At 48.4% G+C, this 16,600-nt stretch overlaps 8 protein-coding genes across 8 annotated transcripts; 4 read left to right on the top strand and 4 right to left on the bottom strand.

Annotated features, from left to right (window-relative positions):
* Positions 1-109: 109 nt before the first annotated feature.
* EV420DRAFT_1619919 (uncharacterized protein) lies at positions 110-1,826 on the top strand (the record flags this gene model as incomplete). The annotated part of the gene is made up of 8 exons (XM_060475519.1): positions 110-245; positions 296-370; positions 423-577; positions 627-750; positions 800-993; positions 1,047-1,476; positions 1,535-1,674; positions 1,725-1,826. The coding sequence occupies 8 exons, from the start codon at positions 110-112 to the stop codon at positions 1,824-1,826; spliced, it is 1,356 nt and encodes a 451-aa protein (XP_060332744.1).
* A 338-nt stretch (positions 1,827-2,164) lies between these two features.
* On the top strand, positions 2,165-4,522 carry EV420DRAFT_1267990 (uncharacterized protein; the record flags this gene model as incomplete). Its single annotated transcript, XM_060467416.1, has 5 exons — positions 2,165-2,540; positions 2,591-2,856; positions 2,908-4,088; positions 4,147-4,254; positions 4,303-4,522. 5 exons carry the CDS (start codon positions 2,165-2,167, stop codon positions 4,520-4,522), a joined length of 2,151 nt encoding a protein of 716 aa, XP_060332743.1.
* Positions 4,523-4,836: 314 nt separating this feature from the next.
* Positions 4,837-5,679, bottom strand: EV420DRAFT_1762899 (uncharacterized protein; the record flags this gene model as incomplete). The annotated part of the gene is made up of 1 exon (XM_060480720.1): positions 4,837-5,679. The coding sequence occupies one exon, from the start codon at positions 5,677-5,679 to the stop codon at positions 5,029-5,031; it is 651 nt and encodes a 216-aa protein (XP_060332742.1). The 3' UTR covers positions 4,837-5,028.
* A 1,207-nt stretch (positions 5,680-6,886) lies between these two features.
* EV420DRAFT_1478451 (uncharacterized protein) lies at positions 6,887-7,249 on the bottom strand (the record flags this gene model as incomplete). The annotated part of the gene is made up of 2 exons (XM_060469496.1): positions 6,887-7,013; positions 7,065-7,249. 2 exons carry the CDS (start codon positions 7,247-7,249, stop codon positions 6,887-6,889), a joined length of 312 nt encoding a protein of 103 aa, XP_060332741.1.
* A 740-nt stretch (positions 7,250-7,989) lies between these two features.
* EV420DRAFT_226670 (uncharacterized protein) lies at positions 7,990-9,713 on the top strand. The gene is made up of 4 exons (XM_060481294.1): positions 7,990-8,258; positions 8,328-8,422; positions 8,477-8,554; positions 8,616-9,713. Exons 1-4 carry the CDS (start codon positions 8,229-8,231, stop codon positions 9,469-9,471), a joined length of 1,059 nt encoding a protein of 352 aa, XP_060332740.1. The 5' UTR covers positions 7,990-8,228; the 3' UTR covers positions 9,472-9,713.
* Positions 9,605-11,712, bottom strand: EV420DRAFT_1306669 (uncharacterized protein). The gene is made up of 5 exons (XM_060468500.1): positions 11,489-11,712; positions 11,215-11,433; positions 10,672-11,163; positions 10,114-10,617; positions 9,605-10,052 (listed from the first exon to the last, which is right to left on the bottom strand). The coding sequence occupies exons 1-5, from the start codon at positions 11,660-11,662 to the stop codon at positions 10,026-10,028; spliced, it is 1,416 nt and encodes a 471-aa protein (XP_060332739.1). The 5' UTR covers positions 11,663-11,712; the 3' UTR covers positions 9,605-10,025.
* EV420DRAFT_1533721 (uncharacterized protein) lies at positions 11,695-13,689 on the top strand. Its single transcript, XM_060472771.1, has 5 exons — positions 11,695-12,015; positions 12,065-12,412; positions 12,466-12,921; positions 12,974-13,473; positions 13,526-13,689. The coding sequence occupies exons 2-4, from the start codon at positions 12,065-12,067 to the stop codon at positions 13,454-13,456; spliced, it is 1,287 nt and encodes a 428-aa protein (XP_060332738.1). The 5' UTR covers positions 11,695-12,015; the 3' UTR covers positions 13,457-13,473; positions 13,526-13,689.
* An 874-nt stretch (positions 13,690-14,563) lies between these two features.
* EV420DRAFT_226781 (uncharacterized protein) lies at positions 14,564-15,704 on the bottom strand. The gene is made up of 2 exons (XM_060481295.1): positions 15,521-15,704; positions 14,564-15,472 (listed from the first exon to the last, which is right to left on the bottom strand). The coding sequence occupies exons 1-2, from the start codon at positions 15,525-15,527 to the stop codon at positions 14,739-14,741; spliced, it is 741 nt and encodes a 246-aa protein (XP_060332737.1). The 5' UTR covers positions 15,528-15,704; the 3' UTR covers positions 14,564-14,738.
* Between the last annotated feature and the right edge of the window lie 896 nt (positions 15,705-16,600).

Raw genomic sequence — 16,600 nt, 5'->3', positions numbered from 1 at the left:
TATCGATGGCTTGTCGATCGAGTCACGGAAAAAGAAATCATTAATTTTTGACCTATTGCAGTGACCTTGCCAATTTTCACTTTATCTAAACGGACAAGGATACTACGCCATGACGCTCGACTTGCTCAATTTTATCGATAACAAGGGAGGAAATGCGGAGGAGATCCGGGAGTCGCAGCGGAAAAGAGGGGAGTCGGTAGAGTTGGTAGACGAGGTAATTCAGATGTACACGGACTGGGTGAAGAGTGCGTTGTTTTCGGTTCGCAAAGACAGTGTAGCTGACCCCATATTGCAGTGGACTTTGAGGCGAATGGTCTCAGCAAGCAAGTGAATGCAGTACAGAAAGAAATCTCGGCAAAGAAAAAGGCTAGTCTTGCGGGATAAAGTCTTGACGGTACCTCATGTTCTTATTCAGGCAAAAGAACCGGCAGATGAACTTGTTGCTCGGAAAAAAGAACTAGACGGACAGGTCGCTGCCAAAAAGGCAGAGACGAAGGAGTTCGAGATCAAGATGCGACAAAAAGCGAGTACGGTTGGAAACATTGTCGGAAAGAATGTTCCTGTCAGCCAGACGGAAGTGGGTACTCTATCTAAGCACTCCGATGCTTACTGATTCTTATTCTTAGGATAACAATGCCATACTACGAACATGGCATCGCGCCGATGAAAGCGACGAGCCGCCTGTAAGGACCGATATTATGCCCCATCACGAAGTTTTACTTCGACTAGATGCTATGGACCTCGATCGCGGTATGTAATGTTCTTTAATTTCGGACACGTCCTACCATTTCATTCCTAGGTGCAAAGATTGCCGGTCACCGTGGCTACTTCCTAACAAACGACGGCATCGACTTGAACCAGGCACTCATATCATACGGCCTTGACTTCCTTCGAAAGAAGCAGTACAAGAAAATTCAGCCCCCCTTCATGATGAACAAAGAACAAATGGCCAAGACTGCTCAGTTGGATCAGTTCGACGAGGAGCTGTACAAGGTATGACACGGCGAACTGTTGAGAAGAGTCAATATCTTATCATAAATACATAGGTTATTGCTTCAGACGACGAGAAATACCTTATTGCGACCTCAGAACAGCCAATCTCGGCCTATCACTCAGAGGAATGGTTCGAGAGCCCCGACACGCAGCTTCCCATCAAGTACGCAGGCTACTCGACATGTTTCCGAAAAGAGGCAGGATCAGCTGGCCGCGATATGTGGGGCATCTTCCGCGTGCACCAATTCGAGAAAGTAGAACAGTTTGTCATCACTGACCCGACAAAGAGCTGGGAAATGTTCGACCATATGATCGCGAACAGCGAGGAGTTTTACCAGAGCTTGGGATTGAGGTACAGGGTCGTAGCCATTGTTTCGGGCGCGTTGAATCTTGCGGCTGCGCAGAAGTATGATTTGGAAGCGTGGTTCCCATTCCAGAGAGCGTATAAGGAGCTCGTTTCGTGCTCAAATTGTACTGATTACCGTATGTGGCCACCTCCCATTCTTGGAGATCTTGACTGATTGCCCATTTTTTGTTGCAGAGAGCCGGCGATTAGAAGTTCGTTGTGGGCTCAAGACGAAGGAACAGACGCGTAAGGTGTACGTGCACATGTTGAATGGTACACTTTGCGCAACGGAACGAGCTCTTTGCTGTCTCGTCGAGAATTATCAGACTCCCGAGGTGAGCCATGGACTCATCTTGCTTTTTCATTCTCTAATCCTTCTCAAAAGGGGCTTGTCATTCCCGAGGTCTTGAGACCTTATATGCAAAGCCGTGATTTCCTTCCATTTGTGAAAGAGCTGCCTAAAGGGTTGCAGCGAAAACAAGCATAGAAGAATAGAAGATTTTGTATCCCAGTTTGAAGATATACCAAGGGTTTCCCCATGGCGACGCAGTGCTCTAGTGCGCATTTCCAGGACCTATATGATTGATGCGCGACAGATTATCTATTTAAACTGCGGTCACGTAAGGTCGTTTGTAGTTTCGTTACCTTACCTACTTGCTCTCTCACTGCGGAGGCGGCGCCATTCCCATATATAGACACGAGGCGGATGTCGATGATGTGTCAGCATCCATACACGTCCATATGGGGAAGGATAACTTTACCATTTTCTGATTCCGTCCACGTCGTCGACGACCTACAGAGCTTCTCAACGTCTCTTTTTGTGTTATGCCCAGCGCCGGTCTGCCTACATATTCACAAAAAGGACATCGCTTCCAAGGCTCGTGGACGAGGAAAGTTCTCCTTCCGATACCAGGCATTCCAGGCCGTCGTCTGCGTATTTATGTCCCTGACTATGCTCGTCTGCAACAATTCGGTGCCTCGCGGCTGAGCCGCAGGCGGGGATTTCTGCTTATGTGCGTCGCGTGTGCAGCGATGGTCGTGACCGTGATGTCGTTGAAGAAGACATTTGGGAGGACGGACCCTTGGGTTGAGCCGTACCGGCCGCAGTTGGACCCGCCGACGCTGGTCTTCCAGAGGGACGACTTGAAGCGGATATGGAGCTGGGAGATTGCTAGTGGTCATTACCCTTCACGGCGGAGCAGTACGTGGCCCGTTAGTAGAGTTTTTGTCTTTTGACTTATGCTCTTGCAGTACCGAAGCAAATAGGATTCAAGTCATCACCACCAAATCCTGCGCTGCCTGCTCAGCAACGAACGATACGTCCTTCACGATATAGGCCGCCGTCAACGGTGGTCACGACTAGGGCGGACACCGATACTATCGGTGTCGGCCCAAAACGAATATACCTTGACATACAGAGTTCGCTTCCGGACGTCGCCTACCCGCCACGTCCCGTTCCAGGGAGCGTCGCGGATCTGGATATTCTCATGAAACACTGCGACTTTTCTACAGGAAAGGTGCGGAGACATTCCCGGTGTACCAACGCTGTCTAACGACCGCTCGTTCAGTATGTACGCGATTGTCTAGAAGTGCTACGTCTCGGCGCTGGGCTAGATAATGGGGAGCGAGTTAGACGAGGGGAGATGGATGACTGGAAATACATATATATCGAACAGGACGCTGACACCGAGAACCTGACATACGATGACGAAGACGCCACTACCCCTCACCCAATATTCCGACCACCTCCAGCCACATCACCGAAGGAAGACCCTAATGCTGGTCTTCAAAAGAAGCCGGACGCCGAATGGGAATCACAGGTCGCCCTATCCGAACCGCTCACCCACCGGACCTCCTCTGCTAAATGCGACCCTGAAAATCCCCGACTCTTTCATATGTTCTGGACAGGCCCGTTTACTGACAAGCCATATCTCGCACTCCTCTCGTTCTTGTTTACCCAGAATACTGACATCCATCTTCGTGACAACCAATTTGACGAGAGTGTCTGTCGCCCTCAGTTCTGGTTGTGGATTAACCCTGGTCCCGCCGCATCCGTGCCCAACCCCAACGCCGTACGGGACATGTTCGAAGGACTAAAGCTCAACCCGTGGGCCTCACCTTTCCTTCACCCTCGTTTCAAAGATGTCATTAAATTCAAGCTATGGAATACGACAGAGCAGCTGGATGGTGTACCAGAGCTGAAAGATGAATGGCGTATTCTCAAGGATGCACTGTTTAACTCTGGCGGTTATGTTATAAGCGTTCCTGTTGAGGCGTCGTCGTCGAACGTGACATCCACCGCAGCTACGGAGGAAGAAGACATGGTCAACCGCGCTGGGTCCAAGTCGTCGAGCTCCTATGACCGATTGTCTGTCATCCTATCGGATATGGCGCGGTTTGTGCTGTGTCACCGGTTTGGAGGAATTTATCTCGATGCGGATACAATATTCCTTCGCGATTGGGAGGAGCTCTGGGGTTGGACAGGAGCGTTCGCGTACCGGTGGTCCAGATTGGAGAAGTACAACACGGCGGTGCTTAGGATGACCAAAGGATCAGCGCTAGGCACGTTCCTCTTCCGGACGGCGATGAAAAATGGGCTAGACTTCCATCCCATGAGTATATCTAGGTATACGGCTGATGCCTACCTGGAAGGATTATTATTGCGATTACCGGATGCCCTCTTTGATTCGGCATGGTTAAATACGGAGTACTATCAACGAGATCGCCCTCCACAGCCATATTTCACAGAGTGAGTTCGTAAAAACATCGTTTCTCCTTCTTTTCATTAATATGAGCCTGCTTCTTAGATTCGCAGACTTCTTCGATACCCCAACACAAAACAGCGCTGCACCACAAGCGTTAGGCTTTAATGGATTCTTTAAAGGCGCGTACTCGTATCATTTCCACAATTTCTGGTATGTCTTCCTCGTCCTTTTGCTCTCCTGTGTCCTCATCTCGCCTAGGTGGAAGCCGTTTGATTTATCACGGAATTTCCCGGACCTTGGCCCGCGCTTCGCAGCTGGTGAACAGATTGCCCGGAACGCTACTGACGAGGAGAGGATACCGGATAGGGTAGTGGACGACAAGCGCGATCTGGACTGGTCAGCTGTGCTCAAAAGGACGTTTGAATCTTACATACGAGGCGAGCGACCGAATATGTATGGCGAGTGGATACAGTGGTAGCGCGCACGGTTTTTCTGTTCTGGGCTCCGGGGATTTATGTTAGATCATGTATTTGAAACGCTATATAATGAAACTAGTACACATAATATTCGTTGATGAAAGTGTTGTCAGTATAATCTGTTTCGTTGTGGACAGTCTGAGTGTATGGCCCTTGACCTTGAAGGCTCGCACTCTGGAAATGGAGACAAAGAGCACTGGTAGTGGCATCTATCCCAGGTGAAGGAAGTAGACAAGTCGTAAGCCGGTGTGAAGAGGTAGGTGAGCGCGTCGCCAGAATTTATAAACATTCATACTGTAATGCATTTGGCTCACAATTCGATCCGAATAATCTGCATTGGCGACAGCATTTCTGGTTGGATACAGCGCATAGTTAGAACTTAAAAAGTCCGAAAACTTAACGTGCGAGATAATCGAAGAAAGTTTATAGAGAGAGAGTCCGAGAAGATACATAGCGAATGATGCAACAAAAACAAAGAAGAAAAAGTATAAGTATTTCATTATGTTCATCAGCAGGGACGAACGTTGTAACACGCCTGTGCTATTTGCTTGTCGAACAGGCGATTCCCTCCCCTGATCGTCAACTTCTTCACTCCAGGCAAGTCGTACGGTGGAACGACGTCCAACTTTACATTCTTCTCCAGACGCTCTTGTGTGTACCGCGTGCTATGCGTATACACAAGCTCCAACTCGGTAGTTTGTTCCGGAAGCTGGAGCCGTGCGAGCGACGCGTCGTTATACCACCAATTGTGGTAGTCCATCGATATCCGGCTGGCTTTGGGGAAGAATTGATGAAGCACCGACATGAGATCATGGATATCTTTGGACGCTGGGTGCGTTACGGGATTGGTGCCATAGGGATCGACTTCGAGGACGAAGGTGATGGACACACAGAATTCTGACGGCATGAATGAGGAAGAGTCAATGGACCGGAAGGCTACGGTGTCTCGTTGTAGCATACGACAGATGACATGGTTGAGATGGGAGGGTGAGAAAACGTGTACGTCGGTGCAGAACACGCGTGTGAATTCCCATGCGAACGATTTACTGACGAGTTGGGATGATGTCGCCATTCGGAGTCGTCCGAAGGGGGTAAGAGGAAGTGCCCATGCTTCCTCGATGATCTGGGCAAGTACTTCAGTGGGGAGTACGTTCATCATTGTGAAATAACAGTAGTAGAGATGTTTGGTTCAGCTGAGTTGGTTCGATAGTTTGTGTAATTGGCGCCGACATTATCTCCTGCGATTTATACCTGATGGTACTCCACATTTTGGGTCAGTTCATCATGATTCACTTCGACCTTCCTCTGGAAGCGGTAAAGAGGAAAAGTATGTCTCATCAATCGAACACAATACGGGCCCCATACAAGATGAAGCCTCTTTAAACACAAAGAGCACTAGACGGCACAAATGAGGTCTGTTTTGTGCGGATGACCGTCAACGAATGCGACTTCGCACCATACTCGAATTTTTGTGACATCCTTAGATAAATGATCAGTTCCGAACTTCGACATCGGTATATCATGCCGTATTGGACCCCTTTTCAGCGAGAAGTTCCAGCTCCAAAGTTCATTGCAGACTAACAGACTCGAACTGCAGTATACCGGTACGAAAATTGATCTTAAAAAAGCGATTCTGGAATAATCTGTTCAACTTCGTCAATTCTGCACAGTCAGAGATGGTGCTGTGATCACCTTCGAATCTTATCACGGCACTTCCTTCTGACCTCTTTAATAGAGCTCTCTTGATACTGTCATATCCCAGTCAAAATCCTCCGCTCGCGAACCTTTTCGTTGTTAGTTATCAGTCGCGTCGGTCTTGCGCAAGATCCCCTCCTGAATACATGTTTGGTTTACTTCTTGATGACAGTGATATTCATTTAGTTGGACCATGTTTAAGAGAAGGTAACCATAGAATATAGAAACAGAACCAGTATTTTGGGATATATCTATGGCGGTACCATCAATCAAAATGGTTTCATTTGGACCAGTGTATCCACGAGACTAGAAGGAAGGACAAAGTATGAGGACAATGTGACACGGCGAAGTAAAAATTTGCCCACCTGACCCAAGTATACTCCACTGCGTTTTATATCTACAACCACACCTTTCAGGTTTCAAGAGTCAATAAAATTGGGCCCCTGGTGCGACCACATCTGCCATCGGATGGAGAAATGGGACAGGAATGAATGTCGGACAAGAGATAAAGGCTAGCGTCATTGTTTCGATAGTGAAACCCATTTAACTATTCGAGGGGATTGACGCAGTGGTGGACATGAAGGAGGACAGGTAAAAGATGAACTAGACATTGCACCACTGCACGTATCCTGTCAGGGTGAACAAATCAAATCATTGCACTGTTCAGTAATTCATAGGTCTTCTTCGTCTAGCGTCACCGACGTGCTACCGAGCGCAGGCAGGAACGACGATTCCTTTTGTAGTGATATTCTGGGCGTCGAGGCTGAGGTGACAGCAGCAACAATCTTCGTCGAGTCTCTGTTGGACGGACGTTAGCGATAATGAAATATAGAGGAGATTTTTACTCACTCTTTCGTCGTTCGCAAGACCATCTCATTTCCGTCCTCGGCCACCCATAGGATGTCTAGGTATATCGACCCCCCAACAATGCCAAAAGTTTGCACCAGAGCGTTCTGTATAGCCTGACGCAAGGAGAGTGCATCGGCTGTCTTTGGAGATACCAAGAATCGCATATAGTGGTAATTGGTATTCATCAGGCTCTGTGGTGCTTAGTGGTAGGAAAACTGGAAAGAAATAATAAATTCTCAAGATGGTGGACAAAGACAGAAAGGGTTACTCGTGACCTTCGTGGGAAAGTGATGTTGGTTCCCGGGCCGATGGTCGCCGAGTGCTCGACAATGACCTTGGATTCCTAGCTTGAAGTTACAAAGTCATCATCTGCTGCTTTAGTACGCGCTTTTACCTCGCATTTACTAACATTCTGTCTGATATACAGTGTTTCAGCGCATTTTAATACTCGAAATAAACCCCCTTCAATGTTTTCCGGATACCAATCCCGGAATGTGACTACTACCCAACTTCACTGCTTGCAGTAAGTATTCCGGCATTGTCAGTGCTAAATTCTCATTATATGTATTTTATATAATCCAGAAGTGCCATATGCACACGCCCAATGGCAGATCAACCACCGTAACGTGTAGGTCTCCCCGGACCATATCGTCACCCCCAACAAAAGATTATACTAATTACAGTTGTAGATACATCTACACACATCCATATCGGATTGTAGTACTGAACAGGATGTAACGATGACCTCTGAATCTGCTGCGAATAATACGAGGGCAAGGTAGCTCTCGACTTCAACGAACACTCCCACTACCGCTTATGACTATAAACTGGTTGCCTATGGCGACCCTATAATTGTTATTGCCACTCGAGCCACTCGGTATCCCCCAGCACCGCATCAAAAGCTACTAATTAGGTTATTCTTGACGATTGACTATGACCTATAGCTATAACGGACAGTTGCTGGCCTCATACCCGTTGCCAATTTCTTCGTCGGGCAACTGTCTCTATATAAGGTAAATCCCGCCAACTAATTCATGCACTCGCGAAATCCGTTATAAGGAGGGGCTCCCGCCATGGATTTATTCATCCCCCCGGGTCTTCTCTCAGGTTCCTCTCAGAATCCCCGTCCTCTGCGTCCTCCCCTGCCTTCCTCCCTATCATATCATGCGTTCCTCATCCAAGAAGTCTGCTATTGTGCGTTTTCCTCATATGGCTCACCTAATTGTCTCGTCGCTGATGTAATCCCTCGTTGGTCTTTTCCAGCAGCCGGACTTGTTCGTTTGCGACTTTGAGGACTGCAATACACCGTTCGTGCGAAAAAATGATCTCAATCGCCATCTCCGAGCTCACTACGCAAAGTGGGTATTCTCTTACTACCCGAGAACGCTGACAACTAACGATACAATTTGCAGGGGTGCTCATAAATGTCCACACTGTGACTACAGCTGCGACCAGGCCACTGCTTTGAAGACCCACGTCAACAGTGTGCAGTAAGTCCACCTTTACAGTTTACTGCCTGGCTACATTAGACTGACTTTCTCTCCTCTTTAGCCTTGGCCTAAGGCCATACGCCTGTCCCGACTGTGAATTCATGTTTGGTGACAAGGGTTCACTGTGCCGCCACCGCAAGAGGAGGCATGGGTACGAACCCAAGAAGCGTCGTACGCCGGAGGGCATTATTAAGGAGGTGAAAGAGAAGCGGACTCGTCCCTTGTACATCAAACGGATGTCGACCTTAAGTGCCACCCATGTCATGACAGTCGCCACCACCATTACCACCCCTTCCCCTACCCCCACTCCTTCGCCTTCGCCCCCTCCTGTCACCCCCTCAAATTCATCTGAAGTCGGTGACGATTCCTGCCAGTTGGACTGGACCATGGACATGCCGGTACTCCCGCAGGCCAGAGATGTTTACCCCGTTGACATGGCCACCGACGTCGCTCCTACCACTCCGTCCCCATCCCCTACCCCTTCTCCGCCTCCGGTTACGCCTCCCTCGTCAAACGTCGACAACGACTTCTGGAAGTTGGACTGGAACATGGACATGTCAGCCCTCCCGCAAGCCAGAGAGGTTTACCCCGCAGACAGGGCCGAGTTCCCCCTTGAAGGATTATTCCCAACAACTACAGAAGCACTATCGTCACCCTTCACCCTCCTCGATCCTTTCCAGCCATCCCAGCCCTCTGCAGAAGCAAGCGGCGCATTCACGGAGGAAATTTTTGCGAGCACCTTCGCTGGCAACTACTCTGCCGCCGCCGATTCGGACCTGGCGGACATTTGCGCAGATCTCTTTGGCCCTTCGGTTTCGTCCCCCGGCTCAGATTCGCTGCAATTCTCCTCCTTCGAAGAGATGGGAAGCGACGATTGCCCGACGTGGATGGGGCCGTTCGATTTTGCCTTTGCATAAACATCGATCAGGATACGTAGCATCATGGACATAAAGAATTGCATGGACATTTTACTATTCCTCCAGCCGCTTTTCAATTTCAACTATCACAATTGTATTATTATCTTATTCCATCATATTTGTTGATCTAGGTTTTGTGATTGTTTCTGATCTTGTTCCTTCAATCAATTGTATTGTTCTCTGACCTTGTATCACGGCGCCGAGATAATACTCCGAGGCCCCTTCTGTGTGATTCAAGCCCTTTCGTCAGACTCTCGCCAGTCGGAACGGAGCGCAAAAAAGACGTGGGTCGAGTTCGTACGGTAGAAAGAAAATGATTGTTATCATCTTCGACGGGGAAATGTGAGGACTTCAATAACACGATGGTTCTTTCCTTCCCTCACTAAACCATTGGAAAGGGAACGAAAATCTTGTATATAGTACACTTGCTATCGAGGAGGTCGCAGGGCGGCCATGCGGTTTCCTGCATCCTTTATACACTTATTCATCGAATCGAATCTAGCGTCATGAAGACCATCCCTGACGGCGGGAAATATGTCCTCCATGACTTTTTTTCACTCTTCCTCAATCTTGACTTCCGTCTGGATACAATAAATCACAAGTGAGCCGCGATGCATCACATACAGCAAGGAAATGACAAACCGCATTCTTAGAGATGACGCCCATATCTACCTCAACGCATATGTTATACGTTGCATCATCCGGAACCTTATCGCCTTCGCTCTCTGCCTCAAAACCAAGAAGAATCATCCGGTTACCGACTACAGCAAAGGAGTGTAGGTTCAGGTCCATGGACCAGATCGTTGAGCGGATGTTGAAGCACTGGATTTTCTCTTCAGGCGGAAGAAAGTACTGCCACAGCTCGGGCATAATATGATCTTCCTTTCCATAATCCACCCACCCAGCAATAATGACATGCGGCGGAGAGACTACAACTTCGCGCGGCGGAGAGGATAATCGCTTTCGTTTCCGCGGTAATGGCGAGGTCGTTGGTAAGGGTTGAACGAAAGGCTGAGAACCTTCACTAGAGTATGACCAATACCAACGCAAGTTTCCGGGGAAGGTGCCGACTGTATCTGCCGCTGCTCGAAACGTGAAGTTGGTGGTGTGGAAGAAAATTGAGTTCGATTCCTGCATGTTGACGGGCTAAAGTGCTCATGTCAGAGAACGCAGGATAACGGATAGAGTCAATCAACCCACTGTTTTGTTCGCCAGGCGGCCGGGAGTTAGTAGGATTTTCCTCCCTCCGTGTACGGAGAGAGCTCGTCCACCGAATCCTAACGGAGGAACATGGGCATCGTAAGCTCGGTCCCGCCTTCCAGACATCCAATTCCATCGATGGTTTGTGTATTCAGCGATAGAGTAAGATGCCATGCCGAGAGATTCCTTGTCATATGATGCTCTCCCACCGAAGATGAAGAGCTTGTTATTTATACCAATCATAGACGCATTCATCCGTCCACAGACGTCGCCTCCCTCAACTTCGACGTACCACCATTGCGAATCATCAAGATCAATAGCTATGAGGCGAGAAGACACGGCCTCCTCGTCGACATCGAAGCCGCCAAACATGAAGATATAAGTTGTTTCTTGAAAATGAAGAAAAGTGCATGCTGGTTTGAACAACGACGGCAAGGGCTTCGATTTTCCTACCGGTTCGAATGGTTGATGAGCATTAGACCAGAATTTTGGCTGTGTTATAGATTCAGCAAAGTATTAAATAGTAATATGAGGATTCCGTACCGCGAGCTTCTTCCACTGCATAGTGTCGATATCCAGGACATGAAAATCGTTTGTGGGGATGCATGATCTGTCGTTAGGACGGCTCCCACCATACATGTAGATTTTTTTGCCGATATCGTCCACAACAATTGTGCACCAGTCATTGAAATGGGGTAGCGATCCAGTGTTCCTTATCTTCTTGTATCCTTCAGGACCGGCCTCATATCGAGCCAGTTCTGCCTGGTAGCGATGGTCAGACGCCGCCACGCCTACAAAAGGACTACCGTGAACGTACCTGGTCGCCATTACTACTCTTTCTTTTCACCTCGCGTGCCTTTCCCTTTTTCTTGACGATCTTCCTGTCATGGACTTTGGTATCGGTTTCTGTCGAACTGCTCTCAGGTTCTCGGTAACTCGGTCTAGCATTCCTCACTGGCCGACGTTCGGGCTCATTGGGAGTGGGAGTCATCGAAGAGATTAGAGTTTGAAGGTGGTATCGTGATCATCGTGGAAGACTCGGAAGAATAAACGTGACCCCGCGACCTCCCATTTCCTCCGTCCTCATCTTTCCTTTGATTTCTTGCTGTGACGACGACGACGCTTGGTACAGGATACAGGTAGCGTCTGTCGCGCTTGTTCTGTCAATGCAGCTCTAGAATCGGCCCCCGTGCTAATTTGTTCCAAAAAACAGCAAAAATGCGTTCGGCAGCGGTGAAGGAAACTCTTCGTTACCGAACAATCCGCGGTTCCTTGATGACTTGATATGACTTCGGAAGAATGCTTGTTTCCTTGCAATCATCAACATCGCGCTAGGAAGTTGCAGTACGTTTTTGTTCTGATTTTTCATGACCTCAAGCTTCAAGCGTCGCAGATGCCACCTTTACCATCCCATTCGACCCTGGAACGACAAGAACGCGTAGCATTCAAGAGTACCGAGCATCTGGCGCGTCCCCCACTCCCTAAAAAGCTTGGACGCCCCAAGAACAGCGTCGCAGTAAAGGATACTATTCCAAACAGCAGCAAAAATATTCTCGCGACCGGCTTGCAGCGGATCCCTATGAAAGGGTCGCTCCCTTACTTTAACGACCATGGTTGCGTTGCGGTCGATGACCAAGGTGGCAAGATATACATGTTCGGCGGTAAACGCCCTGGCACTGATGATCTTTGCTGCGACTTCAATGTTTGCGATGTAAGGACCATGAATTGGCAGGACTGGACTGTACGTTTCCTTCTTCAATACATATTTATATGTGCCGGCTAAGGATCACGTAGAATTCTCTGAGTCGTGAATTTGCACCTTCTGGTCCTCTTCCTCCTCTTCAAAATGCTTCGGCAACGTTTCTGAACATCCACGGCTGGAGATATGTTTTCTTGTTTGGGGGTTATGATGGCACAGAAATCAACTCTCAGCTTGTCGCCATCAATGTCAGTACGAAGGTTTGGTCAATTGTTCCTGTTGAGGGTATAGTAGCCCCTCGCATGGATGCAGCCATGGTCGGCATAGAGAACAGATTGTATATCTTTGGCGGACGGCAGAGTTTTGAGTATGGTAGCCCTAACTTTCGTTCGTTCTCCGTAGCAGAATGCATCGATTCTCGTTGGAAGTGGATATACAAGGACATGCCATATCCTCCACACATCTCCGATCTCGGCTTTGGCGGGAGAGCCCTCGCAGTGTACGGCGGGAAGCAGATCCTATTAACCCCAGGTAGGAAGCTCTCGGACGATGTACGTTCCATATCTTCTCTACTAGTATCTACTCATTCACGTATAGTCCTAGTGCATTGACATGAACTCGGGAAATATGGTCCTCTTTCACTGCAAGCACGGTACCTTTCAGTCTGCATCCCAAACGGAAGGCGTCTTTCCCGTGGGTCTCCATTGGTACTTTGCCTATACGATCGAAGCTTCTCAACCAGTTTTGAACCCCGCCCCTCCTTCCCGCGGCCGGAAGCCTATTGAATTCGTACCTGGCCCTCCTCCTGCTGATCCGTATGCTATCATCTGCGGCTGGATTTCATCCCCGTATTCATCTAACAACCATCTCGTTCCTGAGCTATACCGCTACCAGCTTCCGCCCGTGCAAGAGGTTGAATGTCTTGATGTGAAACAGAAACTATGGGAGTTGGAGTTGGACCTACAGTCCTTTATCGCGGTTGGGCGAAGGCTGTACATATTCGGCCATGACAACGACGAAACGGATGCGGACACGAGATATACAGTTTGCATAGAGCTTGATACGCAGCAAATGAAAAATGGGTGAACCCAATGTGACGATATGTACGCCAGAATCATTCGTAGATTCTGCATCGATGCTAACCGATCTTCCTAGAATATACCAAGATGTGGATGTACAAACCTGTTCAGAGGATCTTCTGAGCATGGCAAGAATGTTGTATCTGTAATTATCTGTTTTCCGCCCCACTCGATGCTTTGTAATTGCTCTGAAATATACTTCCTGTCCTACTCAATACCATGGTTACACTTCTGCAAAACTGTCGACTGGTTTCCTTATCATTTTGACCGCACCCCCTTCAGCTTGCAGGGGCGCGTATTCAAGCCTCGGTCTTGATAAACGTTCACCGCTCTGTTTTCACTTGACCTGCAGTGGTTGCGACTTTCTGGAACACAAAGAAACCCGTGTATACATGGGAACCATCGAGTTTGTTGTCGGGCATTCAAAAAAATTTAACCTTCGAGATGGGGCTCAGCATGGCAGTCGAAACCCGACGTGGAGATAACTGAATGATGGCCGCTAATTACAACCCGGTGGCTATCCTTAAATACGTGTTAGCTACAATTTGATCCTCGTTTCCAGCAGATCGAGCCCTTTTTACAACTCAACAGCATTGCTTGGCGTAGATATCGAGCCTTAGCCTGAGATAGTCAGCTCCTGGGAAGAATAATGAGCTTTGTTGTTGGGGTGACTGATATATGAGACATTTCGTTACCTCCCAAGCATACGTTCCGTCGCGCCTAGGAACAACAGGCTGCATCTCAACTTCTCTGAAGACGGCGCCCACTTTAACGGTCAACTTCCTTCCGACGTTTGCCAAGCGTCGACGAGCGGACTGCAACCACGCCTCGCTCAGCGCCCGAGCCATTGCAAGGAAATCGCTCCTCTTCATGTCGTGCTGGTTGCTCATGATTATCCTAACTTTTTCGACTTTCGACTTCAGATGTCCGGCGAGAAGCACCGCTAACGCATCCCATGCACCCTGAAATTGAATTCTTCGAAAGTTGGCTAGTATAGGATCATAGCTACGAATGCATCACTCAGCCGAATTAGGAGCAGAACATAAATGCATACCTTCTTCCATCTTGCCATCCTCCTGGGAACGTCAGAACGAAACTGATCTCTGTAGTACTGACTGTATCAGAGGGTCGAGAAGCAAAATGAAGGATGGTCCACTGTATTGCTCCAGGTCCTTCGCCGGCAACCGCTATCTCGAGCGTGAGGGTGGAGATCTTTGTAAGGTCCAGGGTCGGAACATCTCCGCCGCCTGCTGCAGGAACATCAGGCAAACTCAAAGTGGGTAGGGCCTCTACTTACTTAGAACCAGCGGTTCATACATATACAATTCCTCCAGAGGCTGATGCACGGCGTGAAGCACCCGTTGAAGCTCGTTAAGGTTCTTCATCGTATGCATCAGGAACAAGCGCCGAATATCGGCTAAGATGAATGGAACTCCATGACCTGTGCTCTTCGAAGCTTCGGTGAGGAAATCTGTCTGCGACACAGACAGGGATTCCAAAGAGAGCTGCCCGATTGCACCTGCGTTTGGCGCTACATTTTCCTCCACGTTGACATCAAAGACCATAAGCCGCCGTAAATTCGGATATGACCTGACAAAGGCTTGCAGGTCGGCATAATCAAACACCATTTCTTCAAGAGTCAAGGTGGAAAGATTGTACGACGCGAACACACCGCGCAGCTCCGGAGGAATACATTCATACTCCCCAGAGATAGTCAGATCCTGCACCTTTGTGAGTCCTTCCAGTATGTGGCGGAACTCGATATAATCGGGGGTACTCCAGGTCTCGATGTAGACTGATTGAACGTAGGACTTGATCTCATCCCTCATGATACAGAGATGGAAGAATCGCGTCGCCTTGCGGCGTTGACTGAGATCGATGGTGCGGTAGAGATAGATACGGGCCCTAGTACAACATGGAGAGGCGTTCATCAAAGAGAGTAGTGTCAAAAAGTCGTATTGCGCCTCATCAATCATGGAGTCAATGAGCTCTTGGGGTAACGGAGGGAGGACAGGCAAGAGTACTTTATTCTCACATGAGTGGTCATCGAGCACCGGGTATTACGACTCACCAGACATAATTTGTGGGGCGTGCCCAATGAGATTGTGTTTCCTAGTGGATGAGGTGATATCTTCTACGATCCGAAAGCGAGTGCTATGGACTCGAGAAGGCGAAGTCTTTAAAGAGAGAGGAGACCGGATGAAAATTTCTTTGCGGAGAGCTCGTTACGGTCTTCCGGGCTTCTAAATTTGAGCTAGACTCTTGAAGAAAACAATAATATGGAAATATCGCTCCGTACGCCGATGTATGTGCGGTCCTATCCCGCTGACATTGAAACGAATGTCCAGAAAGGAACAAGGGCATCCTCGCCTCATGTATTGGGGTATAAACCAGAGTAAGACGTAAAAATGGTGCCTGTGATACCCCGATAATCAGCCACCATCATTCATGGAAAACATTCGACGCTCTCCACCGGATCGCGCGCTTGTTTTGTCGACGATGACTATCACTGCGGCATAGAAGAAGAACTTACAGGGATATTCACCCTCTAGGGAAAAGAATCGCTTCCTTTTGCAGCCATCAAAATGAGGGCCGTTATGATCTTCGTGCTCCTCTGCACCAGAGGGTCCAGATGTATTGCTAATGAGCCAGAGAGCCATTTTAACAGTGCATTTTTGAACATAGAGGTTCTATCGCTGTCAGAGAAATCCTAGTTATCATGAGCATGGACCTGCTTGTCCACAGAGCCTCGACCTTGGTCCATCCACATTTTTTTGGGACTGCAAACATGTGTGATCTGCCAAGTAGGCGCCGCGAGAGAATCCTGGCGCAACAATTCTGTAATCGTGTTGTAGCGAAAATATGATTGGATAAGTATAAGGCTCTCCTAGCCGAACTTTGCGTGCTCAAAGATCGAAGGGCTTTCTTCCGATTTAAGCACCAAAAGACCCAGAACTTTCAAGGTTCTTGTACATTTTCCAGCTTTACAGAGCTCGGCCCGAAACATAACACTAAATGTTACGCCAAAAGAGTGCTTTCAGTGCTTTGCCTCAACCAAATATATCAGAGAGGAACACACTGTAAACTCGGCCCCAAGTTAGACAGAATAAACGTTCTTTCCAGATATTCTAGCCTAGTAAAGTAGTGAACA

Source organism: Desarmillaria tabescens (assembly GCF_030435595.1).
Source record: "Desarmillaria tabescens strain CCBAS 213 chromosome Unknown EV420scaffold_12, whole genome shotgun sequence".
NCBI lineage: Eukaryota > Fungi > Basidiomycota > Agaricomycetes > Agaricales > Physalacriaceae > Desarmillaria > Desarmillaria tabescens.
Note: the sequence above shows the minus strand (reverse complement) of the source record. Positions and strands in the feature narration are given on the sequence as shown.